Here is a 12,386-nt window from a genome sequence, read left to right as displayed (position 1 = left end):
GTAGCTTCATGTCTTTAGTGCTCTGTATTATGATGAACATCATTCTTTATTGTTCATTTTGTTGCTTATTATTCCAATCTCTTGATCACTGTTTTACTGACTGCAGTCTGTGAGAGAGGCTGTTAATAACCCAACAAACAAATAAATCTGGTTTGATCCATTATACATGGTTCTGAAAGCCTGCAACTGTGAAAACAATAGGTTTGTTTATAAATAACTCATGTGCTACCAGTCACGGGAATCATTCCCGAAACGCGTCGAGCAAAAAATAAAATAAAGAAAATTGTGACTGGTAGCAGATGAGTTATTTATAAACAATAAACAAACAAATAAATAATAATTTTTAAATGAACACACCACCATTTGACTTTATTGTTGTTTATTTAATTATGACCCAGGTTTTGGCCTTTTATGCTGTTTTCAAGTGATTGTGTTTGTCATGAACATATATTGCAGGACATCACAATCAAAATTTTGAGAAGAATTTTTGCTTGATGTCCTGCAATTATGTTAATGACATACAATCAGTCACCTAAAAATGGCAAGAAAGGCCAAAACCCAGGTCGTAATTAAATAAACAACAATACAGTCAAATGGCAGTGTGTTCATTTAAGAATTATTGTGTGACTGTTACTCAGAAATACCAAAAACTGTTTAAAGAAACAATACACAGACATTTAAAATGAACAAAGTGAATCTCAATAACTTTCAGAATTTGTAATCTTTAACTAAGAGCATCATAATATAAAAACAGATGTAGGTATATTCCATTTTTGGAGAACCATGTTGTGTCTACAGCCTATTTTTTTTTTGGGGGGGGGGGGGGGGGGGCTGCCAGTTGGGTAGTTCTAGTTATCCACTTATCCACCTTTGTTCAAACCAGTAGTTTCATAAGCCTTTTACTCCCATGTTATTATGTAGTTGTATTTTTCTCCTTGGTGCTATACATTTCTAAACATGTGAAGTATAATCATTTAACTGTCATATACAATTTTTTTACTTAATATTTTCTCCTTTGCTCTACTGTATGAAGTTTCATTTTCTTTGCTATTTGCATCTAGGAACAAAGTGAAGAGGAAGAACTTTTGTATTCTACAAAGATACTCTTAAATGGATGTATAAATTAGTGTGTCTTTGAAACTCAGTGACAAGGTTAATTTCCCTCAGTTGCACCACTGAGGATTGTTTAATTCTAAGAAAGAATGAGGTGGAGATACAAGAACAAATTACAAGCAGAACATTGATAATTACTGCAGTGTGCATTAAGCTGTTACATAAATAAAAATGTAGATTATATTCTCTTTTTATCAGCAGTTCATGATGTTCTGCTGGCAGTATCCAGTCACCTCTTTTCTGTGGTGTAATTTCATTATTTGCAGTCATATAAAAGTCTTCTTTTGAGTCAAAGGTAGATAAGGGACTAGGCTAGAGCAGGAAATTGAATATAAACTATCAAGAGGAAACATTCTGGCATTTTCCTTTAGTGATGTTAGGAAACTACAGAACCCCGGACAGGGATTTTAATCCTGCATGATCCATTTGCTAGATCAGTGCATCTACCATTGTGCTAACTTGCTTGGTTTTCTACTGATTCAGTTGATGATAATAATGACATATATTGGTCAGCTGTATAAAATTGTATTTGCAGTTTCTTAGGTTTTCTCAGTTTCATTGATTAATAATGTGCTGCTGAGTTTTGATTCTGCTGTGGTGTTATGCACACTTGCTGCCTGGACTCAAATCACACAATCTACAGTCTGCTTGGAGTTGGGGCAGTGACTACGCATAACAGCACAGCTTGCAGGCCCTGAAGATGATGACTCTGCCAGTTGTTGAAATACTGTACATAAAATGGAATCAGTAACTCAACTGTACAGTTGAAACACAGCAGTTATCGTATTTTCTTTTCAGTCATCCAACAAAAAAGATATTGTCTATTTTTCATCTCAAATATTTCAGACCAGGTCCTGCCTTTCTTGTCACTCGATGAAGCAGCAGGAAATCATCAGTTCATACTTAATTTCAGTTCTCTTGTTTACTTTTCATCACCATCCAAATTGCTCTTCAGCTGGATTTTGTTGAGCTTAATAGTCATAACAGAATGGCATTTTTTGTGGTTAATTTTGAGGCTTACATAGCAGTAGCATAGTAAAATATAAGTTTGGAAGTGAATGTGGCTATACACTGTTATGTTGTCAATCTTAATTCCTGTGGGGATGGTGGTGGAGGTGGTATTGGGAGGGGGGGAAGGTGATACAGCTATAAGCACCCATTCTGCTCGTGCATGTTTTTTAGTGTTATCCAGTCACCCTCCATTAAGTATTTGTTAGATTGCATCCTATCTCTTGAAATCCAGCAATGGATTTCCTAGATCTGTTTTCCATCTATTCACCTGCACTGCTTACCTCATTTCTTTTCATTAAAATCATTATTACAACTTCCACTCCAGAGAGTTCCCTGAGCTTTTTTTTTTTTTTTTTTTTTTGTGTGTGTGTGTGTGTGTGTGTGTGTGTGTGTGTGTGTGTGTGTGTGTGTGTGTGTGTGTGTGTGTGTGAGAGAGAGAGAGAGAGAGAGAGAGAGAGAGAGAGAGAGAGAGAGTGTTGTTTGCCCATCGCCACAACCATCCCCCCATTAACTAACTTCTATTAAGCCTACTTTCAAAGCTTGCTGAACAGCTCCCAGTTTTTAAATTTCTTTCTCATTGTCGTAAGCCAAAGCAGATAATACGCATTGATTGTAAACTTTCCATTTCAGAAATATTAGAAGCATACTTTCATAAAACTCTGTTCATTTTAGTAAAGGACCTTTAGGGCACTTTTGCTTCTGGTTTACTTCTCTTCCTGTGCTTCCTGAATACAGTAATTCTGTAACCAGTTCTGTTACTTCATAGTTAATTTATACTGTTTTTGTTTTCACTTTGTTCAGCATACATTATTTTAACAATATTAGGAAAAGGATAGATTGCGACCCACCTTAAGGATGACCTGTTGAGTTACAGACAGGCAGAATGAAAATACTGTTACACATTATAAGTTTCAGCCAAAGCCTTCTTCAGCAAGGAAAAAACACACATTTACACAGATAAGCTCTGTTCGGAGCTGCCGATGGTAGCACTCGTGTGCGAGAGATGTGCTTGCTTGTGTGAATGTGTATTTGTCTTTGCTGAAGGTGGCTTTGGCTGAACACTGTAATGTGTAACAGTCTTCTCGCTGTGCCCATCCGCAACTCGAGGTCTTCTTACGGTGAGTAGCAATCTATTCTTTTCCTAATATTGTTGATATTACAGCCTAGAGTTTCCATACATAATTTTAATCTTGTTATTAATTATTGGGTGTACTTTCACTTATGGTTTATTAAGTTGTACAGTATCATCAACAATACACCCCTTGTTCAGCTGCATTCCATTATTAATTTTTGGACGTACTTTCACGTGTGGTGTATTAAGTTATACAGTATCGTCAACAAAACATAGCTTGTTCAGCTGTATTCCATAAACACATATTCTCATCTCTTTTTTCCTGTTTAGGAATCTGAAAGCTTCTTTTAGAATGTCTGAGAATTGTTTCTATGATACGGAATCTCTTTGCCTGACTCCTCTTTCAATTCTGAGTGCACCTTTGTCCTGATGAAACCTAATTAAAGTTGTTCACATTCATCTATACAATCTTCTACAAGCTAACGTAAGTTGAATCGGTGCCATGTTTCCCAAGGGCTACAGTCTTGTTGAAATTGAATTGAATTCTTTTTCGAAATTTATGACACAGATTCCAAATCCTTTTGTTGGTGTTGCTATGCAGATTGACAAAAGCAGATACTCACCTCTTTTTCATAATTAGGACACCTGTAACTTGAAGATCGCATATTTAAGCTTTCTGGTAAATATGTTTCAGGGACAGTATCCACAGGCATCTACAAAACCAAACCCAGCAGCTGCAGTGCCAGCAGCAACGGCAGCAGCAGCGCCAGTGTCAGTGGCACCTGTGAAGAAGCCTCTTCCACCTGCAACCCCTGTCCACTCCACAACGCCCAAGGCAGCTTCTGCTGCTCCTACAGCTCCGCGACCTCGTGGCCGACCGCCAGGGAGTACTCGTGCAGCTGCACAAGCTGCCGCAGCAGCTGCTGCTGCCGCCGCTGCTGCTCCCCCAGTTACTGCGACGTACTCGTCGTTGCATTCTATGCTAAATGATCCTCAAGCATTTCTTAATATTTCGTCAATGCTCGACCCTTTAAATGCAGTGATGCAAGCTCAAATGACTGGTTTCCAAGCAGAACTCTTACGACATCTGGCAGCAAATTCTGTCGCACCTGTCTTAAATCCTCTCGCCGGACTGAGTGGCGCCGCTGGCTCTAGCACGTCTGCGACTACCAGGGAGAGACCCAGTGTATCTATTTTACCGGTCTCCTCGTCAGCATCGGCACAGTCAAAATTGAATGCAAAATCTTCTTCAGTACAGCCTAAAACATCTACTACTGGCTCTAGTTACGGAAAGAATGCTCCTCGGGGAATGTCGGCAGCACCTTATTCGAATATTTCACAGGTGTCCAAAACACCTACTACAAATTTGATACCGTATCCGACAGTTAGAGATACTAAATATACAGGACAGAGTTCTCTTGATGCGGCTCCTCCAAGAAAACTGCCAGAAACATCACTTCAAAGTTTATCTCAACCCCATATCAGCGGCCCAGGAAGGAAGCAATTAAATAAACCTGTGACATCTATGATTACGTACAAACATGATGTAAATGTTACAAGTAAGAGTGGTACAATAAATCCCCCTGATAAAGTTCCTTTAAACAGCAATAAAGCAGCTAAGTCTGGCTCACCAAATGCTGCTGGAAAGAGTACATATAAGGTGCAGTCAGCAGATAGTAAGGACCCTACATATTTTCCAAGGAATCAGAACAGTGAATCATCAAGGAGCACTGTAATGAGAGCATCCACCAGAACTCCCATTGCATCAGGTAGCTCAAGAAATGTACTAAATGACATATCAGTCTCCCATTCAGCTGGTATTTCCATGTTGAACAGATTACAACAACACAGTAGCCAGTTGGAGGTCATTCACAAACCAAAGAATTCTGCTCTTGATCTCCCTTCCTCTGTATCTATACCATCTTCCATTACCATTACACCAAAGAAATGTAGTCAGCCTAGCGGTTCAGAAAGCAAAAGTCCGAAGAAGATGAAAGACACTGTTTCAATTGTAGAGATAGGAAACGCAGCACAAAGAAGTAAAAGTTCTGGGCCGAATGTAATACCAAAAAGCTGGTCCCCTTCAGCATCTTCATCTGCAAAAGAGAAAGAGAAAGAGAAAGAAGGATCTAATGTTGAAGTCATAACATTAGAGTAGACAGTAGCTTTTGTTTTTCATCTATGAAATGATGAAATGATTCCGTGTGTGTGTGTGTGTGTGTGTGTGTGTGTGTGTGTGTGTGTGTGGGCGCGCACGCGCGCGCGCGTGTGTGTGTGTGTGTGTGTGTGTGTGTGTGTGTGTGTGTGTGTGTGTGCGCGTATACACACACACACACACACACACACACACACACACACACACACACACAGCATTCTTCTAATAATATTAATGGACAAGTGTACAATGCAGCAAATTAAATATTACACATTTTAGAGTTAGAACATTTACATAATCATCAAACTTTTAAAACTGTTGTATTATATGAGCTCCAAATTGGATGTATGAATTTGTTTATAAGATAAATGTGTTTCTGTAAATTAAATTCTTTTTTAACAGATTATAAGACAGGTATATTATCTGTTTGTTTTTTCCTTTTTTAAAGTAAGGCATGAATGGATTTATATTGTGTATGTGTGCAGCATGGAGTTCCTCTTTGTAAGACATGCAGTACTTGTGTGACTCTTTTACTGTTTTAACATATCTGACAAAATGAATAAATTATGCTACAATAGAATATTGTTATTATTGTTTATGACTGCTTCTTCCTTCCAAATATTTAATTGTTTCCACCAGCTTTTTATGAAAATATAGGGCAGAATTTGTAAAATGTAACTTACTGGCAAAAATTTGATTTCTCTTGCTTTTTATGCTGCAGTTTTTTATTTCATAGATGGCATGATTTGTGGACATCCGTATTCCCCTTTCCATTAAACATGTCCTCTTTTTCATGCATTTTGCCACTTTTTTTCATTATCTTCATATGAAATTGTTCATAAATCAAATGTTTTCTGAGTCATCAAATCAGTTGACCTAATATGGCCCAAACCAATTTTCTTATAGAGCAGTTGAACAGAATGGATGGTGTCTTGAAGGGAGGATATAAGATGAAAAAGCAAAACGAGGATAATGGAATGTAGTCGAATTAAGTCAGGTGATGTTGAGGTTATTAGATTAGGAAATGAGACACTTAAAGTAGTAAAGGAGTTTTGCTATTTGGGGAGCAAAATAACTGATGATGGTCGAAGAAGGGAGGATATAAAATGTAGACTGGCAATGGCAAGGAAAGCGTTTCTGAAGAAGAGAAATTTGTTAACATCGAGTATAGATTTAAGTGTCAGGAAGTCATTTCTGAAAGTATTTGTATGGAGTGTAGCCATGTATGGAAGTGAAACACGGACGGTAAATAGTTTGGACGAGAAGAGAATAGAAGCTTTCGAAATGTGGTGCTACAGAAGAATGCTGAAGATTAGATGGGTGGATCACATAACTAATGAGGAAGTATTGAATAGGATTGGAGAGAAGAGAAGTTTGTGGCACAACTTGACCAGAAGAAGGGATCGGTTGGTAGGACATGTTCTGAAGCATCAAGGGATCACCAATTTAGTATTGGAGGGCAGCGTGGAGGGTAAAAATCGTAGGGGGAGACCAAGAGATGAATACACTAAGCAGATTCAGAAGGATGTAGGTTGCAGTAGGTACTGGGAGATGAAGAAGCTCGCACAGGATAGAGTAGCGTGGAGAGCTGCATGAAACCAGTCTCGGGACTGAAGACCACAACAACATTATTTAACAGTATACAGTGATGATACAGGATGGAGAGAAACAAGCTGATGATTAGGTCAGATCAGACTAGGGTTTGTAAGATTGAACAAAATGTCTCAGATTTTAAAAGAAAAAAATACCCCTTAGGTCAAAAATACACTATGGTACTGCCATACACCAACAGCCAATAAATGATGTGTCATGCAGAATCAACATCCCAACAGTGTGTATTTTTCCTACTTCGTCCAGTTTACAGATGACTATATTTAGTAGAGTAGCAGTATTTAACACCCACGAAGTAAACGTGTGAAAATCCTCATTATAATGAAGAACTTGGTCACCACAAAAGGTTTTCAGTTAATGTTTAGGCAGGTATTCTCAGTGACAAGTTGACTACACCTTTCATTCTACCTCTCCAGTTACACAGAAACAATTACACTGGTGTACTAAACTTAAGTAACTTTTGCATGCTGTGTCACTGCCAAGTACGATAGCTCAATGGAACTTGAACCATACGTAGAAAGAACAGCTACAGTATAACGCAGAAGGTAACTGAAAGAAGTACACGACGACACGGACAGAAATGACTCTTTTGTTCAAAAACAATAATTACGGTGAAGTCACTATAATTTATGATGGTCCCCTGGACATTACAAAGGTCAGGACATGGTTCTTATATAGGGTGTGCGATCGTCATGTATAGAAGCATGTGCTCTGCAATGTTTTACCACCCTGGTTACAAGGTTGGTAAGAAGTTCTTGTGGTAGGGCATACCATTTCTTCACCTAGGTGGTTCACAACTTCTGGCAGATCATTGGTGCATGTTGATGTGCTGCAAAATATCTCCCCAATACATCCCATATATGCTCGCTGCAATATATCTCCCCAACGCATCCCATATATACTCACTGGGATTTTAGTCTAGGGAACAGGCAGGCCAGTGCATTCATCAAATATCCTCTTGTTAAAAAGAGTTCTCCACTTGCGCAGTTCAACGTGGCCACATATTTTCATCCATAAAAATGAAGTCAAGACCAAACGCACTCCTGAAAAGATGCAAAAGGGGAAGGGTTACAGTGTCACAGCTATGTGACCATTATGTAATGAATGGAATCTTTCAATGTGTCCACGTAGTGGAAGTCCACGACTTGTTAGCTTCTTCACTACTGCAAACTCACTTTTCAACACATTGTGCCAGTATATTTTTTGTGCCTCAGCATAAGGCTCAAAATGGTTATCTATTGTTCCAAGTGACTTTTCTTGTTAAGAGTGATAACTCAGAATTTTTGTGTTCAAGTGAGTTCTCATGATGGGAGAAAATATTAGAAATATTTTTTGAATCTGCAATACCATTACTAGCAATCTCGGCCGTACCTCCGAACAATTTACATGGTGCACAAAAAACAGCACCAGCGCTACAGGAGTATACTAAAAAATCACGCAAAGTTGATACACCATTTAAAAGTTTACGGTAAAACACATTTTTGTTCAAATACCTAGTTTTATCGCCTATTGATCTTCTTGAATTATAAAAATCACTGCTAAAATTTTGATTAATGCCACATAGTAAGAGAATGTCGATTGTTGATTCAAAATGTTTCAAATGGCTCTAAGCAGTATGGGACTTAACATCTGAGGAAATCAGTCCCCTAGACTTAGAACTACTTAAACCTAACTAAGGACATCACACATATCCATGTCCAAGGCAGCATTCGAACCTGCGACCGTAGCAGCAGCGCTATTCTGGACTGAAGCGCCTAGAACCGCTCGGCCACAGCGGCCGGCGATTGTTGATTCATTGACACACCATGCTGCAGGATTATCGCCGGCCGGAGTGGCCGAGCGGTTCTAGGCGCTACAGCTGGAACCACGCGACCGCTACGGTCGCAGGTTCGAATCCTGCCTCGGGTATGGATGTGTGCGATGTCCTTAGCTTAGGATTAAGTAGTTCTAAGTTCTAGAGGACTGATGACCTCAGAAGTTAAGTTCCATAGTGCTCAGAGCCATTTGAACCATTTTGCAGGATCATCACTAACGAGGTTATTCCTTTTTGTAATTTCTGACTCAAAACTTAGTTTTTCGTGAAGCTCGAAATCAGGACCAGTTTGCTTTTCTTCATTTTTAACTTTTGTTTCGTCTGTATTTACTTCTTTTTTACAACAGCTGCAGTGCCAGAAATACCATCCGTACTACTTGAACTCGAAGTCGAGCCAGCAACATTTTTTGCGAAAAATTTATCTAACCTGCCAAGAGTTTTTAGAACATTGGCTTCTCGTTCTCGCCTTTCTTTCGATAACTTCCGAAATGCCACCCCACTTCCTTTTGCACATTTGCTTTTTTCACTGTTATTCATGATAAGGCACTTACAAAATTGTCAACCAACAGTCAAAACAAAAGAAAAAAATTGTAAAAGGAAAGAAAGACTGTATCCAGTTACAGTCTTACTACACCGCACCTGAGCACAAAGCTTTTTACTTTAAACACGTAGCGATGAACTAACCAACTCGGATTACTCGACATAACTGTGCTATGAAAGAATGACAATGCAGAATAATTTAATTTCACTGCTGCCTGTTTCTCTGTTATCAGTGAACAGTAGAAGCACACCTGCCGGCTGGAATTCGTCTCGTAAAGAAAACGGGACCGTCCCTTTTTTGGCTTCTGTTTGCCGCGTCACCGGAATTTTAGCTGGGACCCACATATGTTCTGAATATTCTTGACACTGTCTTTCTAATTTAAAAAGCCAATAATTGTTGAAATTTCTTGCAGTGAGCCGGCCAGGGTGGCCATGCGGTTAAAGGCGCTACAGTCTGGAACCGCACGACTGCTACGGTCGCAGGTTCGAATCCTGCCTCGGGCATGGATGTGTGTGATGTCCTTAGGTTAGTTAGGTTTAAGTAGTTCTAAGTTCTAGGGGACTGATGACCTTAGAAGTTAAGTCCCATAGTGCTCAGAGCCATTTGAATCATTTTTTTTCTTGCAGTGAGGTGTGCTGGATCGACTCGTATCCCACTTATTCTTACAACGTTTTATTGGTTTCTGTGGGTAGAGAAGACAGACGACAAAGTTTAAGTAGTCTTGTTAGCAGTTGATGTTGTGTGTTGTCATTTGTGTGAACACTGCTGTTACGTCTACACGGTCCGCTCCCCGGTAGCTGAGTGATCAGCGCGACAGAATGTCAATCCTAAAGGTCCGGGTTCGATTCCCGGCTGGGTCGGAGATTTTCTCCGCTCAGAGACTGGGTGTTGTGTTGTCCTAATCTTCACCATTTCATCCCCATCGACGCGCAAGTCGCCGAAGTGGCGTCAAATCGAAAGACTTGCACCTGGCAAACGATCTACCCGACGGGAGGCCCTAGTCACACGACATTTACATTTATGACTACACGCAAATGCACCTTTTGTTCCAATATGAAATAAAAATAACCTTTCCTCGAAGAAATAAAACTTAGTCAAGAAGTTTAAAAAAAACTTTCAATGCCACGTACTATTCGATTTTACAGAGTGGGACTTTTGATATCGTGCAGACTGCAGCACTTTTTTCGCCAAAAAAAGTAACTAAGTAAATAAATAAATTTTTTAAACTGTTGTGAAGTGTATTTCACACGTTATTTGATATTCTGCTTATGTCCTTTTGGATAAACATGTGTTTAAAAATGTAAAACATTCCCAGTATCAACATGTTTTGTTAAACAGGTGTCATTAAATCAAAGCTTAGATATTGAAGACTACAGAGCTTTCACATTAATTACAGTATGGAGGGCTGACTTGATATTTCCCTGTAATTTCTACAAGAAATTTAAGTAGAGTCGGGTTTTACATACTGAGGCCCTCACGTGTTACAGTATTTAAGAAACTGCTGATTAGTTTACCACAGCTTTTCAGGGGTCACGGTATTTTCACGGGGAAAATATGGTAGGGTCAAGTAGAAGCGGACAACATTCTCGGAATAATAACGTATCAAACATTGTATTGTTGATTGCCATCCTGACAGCTTACTTCAAAATATTTTGAACAATCATGAAGATGATACCAGACATAAACCCAGTGTTAAATTTCCATTCAGTCACCAAGTAAACTGTGTGTATTTCCAAGATCGTATTGTTGAATTTCGTTCTTAAGGCCTATTTAAACTAGCAAGTTGTTTTTTAACAGAATTAAAAAATTTTGTCCTTTGTAAGCGCAGTTATTTTTAAAAGTAAAAGGTTAAAATGAGTACAGAGCAAAAAATGCCGGCCCCCTTAAGGTGCCGCCCCTAGGCCCATGCCTAATGGGCCTATATGTAAATCCGTCACTGGTTAAGTGTGCGTGAGACTATTTTTTTTATGTCCGTTGACCGAAACTACGTACACAACTGTCACCGTTTAATAAATTTTTAGCAGAGAGTGTTTATTAATGTGTTGTTTTCAATCATTCTAATTTCTCCGTCAACAGAAGTAAGTCCGGGCTTATGCTGACTCTCCCTACAACGGACAGCCTTGGATGCGATGAATGTGAAGACAAATCCGGAGAAAGCCAGACTTTGGACAACTGTGAACCAGCAGGCAACCGTATTTCACATGGTTTTATCGTCATTCCGGAAAACGCAGGCTCTTTAGTTCCGTGTTCTTAATTCATTCACAAAGTTTTGTGACCTGTATACTATTACGAAATGAAAACTATACTACTGCAATCTTTTATGATTTTAGAAAAAAAAATCATCTCGTGACATCCGTCAGTATTCCGTGTGTATAAAATGACCTGTCTGCTAAAATATGATCCCCATAAAACAAACTTGGCTCATCTCGTGCCCCTAGTATACACGTCGTTCCATTTAATAGCTTTGGCGACGGCAAGTGTCTATCTGCAGATACCGTGGGCATGAAAGCCCATGCACTTCTATTTGCATGTGAAATAGCCGGAAAATAAAGATTTTAGCCAGTCATGTTTTCACTAGCTCTCGCTATTTTACATTCAACCATTTCAATTTTACCGTCTTTTCAGTCAAATCCAGGAACGACCGCACTGTAGCTCGTGGGTGGCCGGTAAGTCGAGGTTACGCATTTACTTCGTTTAGGCTTAAAATGGCTGCAGTGTGGCTGAGCTAGTGACGTACAACCAGTGCGCACGAGTATAGTCACGTCTTAACTGTGTACTTTCACCGTGTGGCCTTCATTCTCAAGCTACGTCGTTTGTGGGAGCCGACATGTTACCAGCGTGTTTCCCTTAGTAAATATAAAGCATGAAGCCAAGTGGATGATGTTTCGTTGAGAGCGCTAATTACAAATAATTTAAAGATGTGCCTGAGTTTGTATTGATAGGTAGATAACAGCTGAGAGCTCACTCTCAACCCGTTTTCCTCTTCTTCCTGCGTAATTTTTATGGGCAGAGTTTCAGTAGGCGGGAAGTTGTAGTGGTCTAAACTCTTGTAAGGCGACTGTCGGTTTCG

General features: G+C 39.3%; 1 protein-coding gene across 2 annotated transcripts in view; it reads left to right on the top strand.

Moving 5' to 3' along the window:
• LOC126168524 (calcineurin-binding protein cabin-1-like) overlaps positions 1-5,931 on the top strand; it is a 254,871-nt gene extending 248,940 nt beyond the window's left edge. For both annotated transcript variants that reach the window (XM_049920564.1, XM_049920563.1), the window contains one exon: positions 3,891-5,931. In XM_049920564.1, coding sequence (XP_049776521.1) covers positions 3,891-5,354 — 1,464 coding nt within the window. In that variant the 3' untranslated portion in view covers positions 5,355-5,931. The remainder of the gene's footprint in view (positions 1-3,890) is intronic.
• Positions 5,932-12,386: the final 6,455 nt, after the last annotated feature.

This window comes from Schistocerca cancellata, chromosome 1, assembly GCF_023864275.1.
Source record: "Schistocerca cancellata isolate TAMUIC-IGC-003103 chromosome 1, iqSchCanc2.1, whole genome shotgun sequence".
Taxonomy (NCBI): Eukaryota; Metazoa; Arthropoda; class Insecta; order Orthoptera; family Acrididae; genus Schistocerca; species Schistocerca cancellata.
This window is presented reverse-complemented; position numbering and strand designations above follow the sequence as displayed.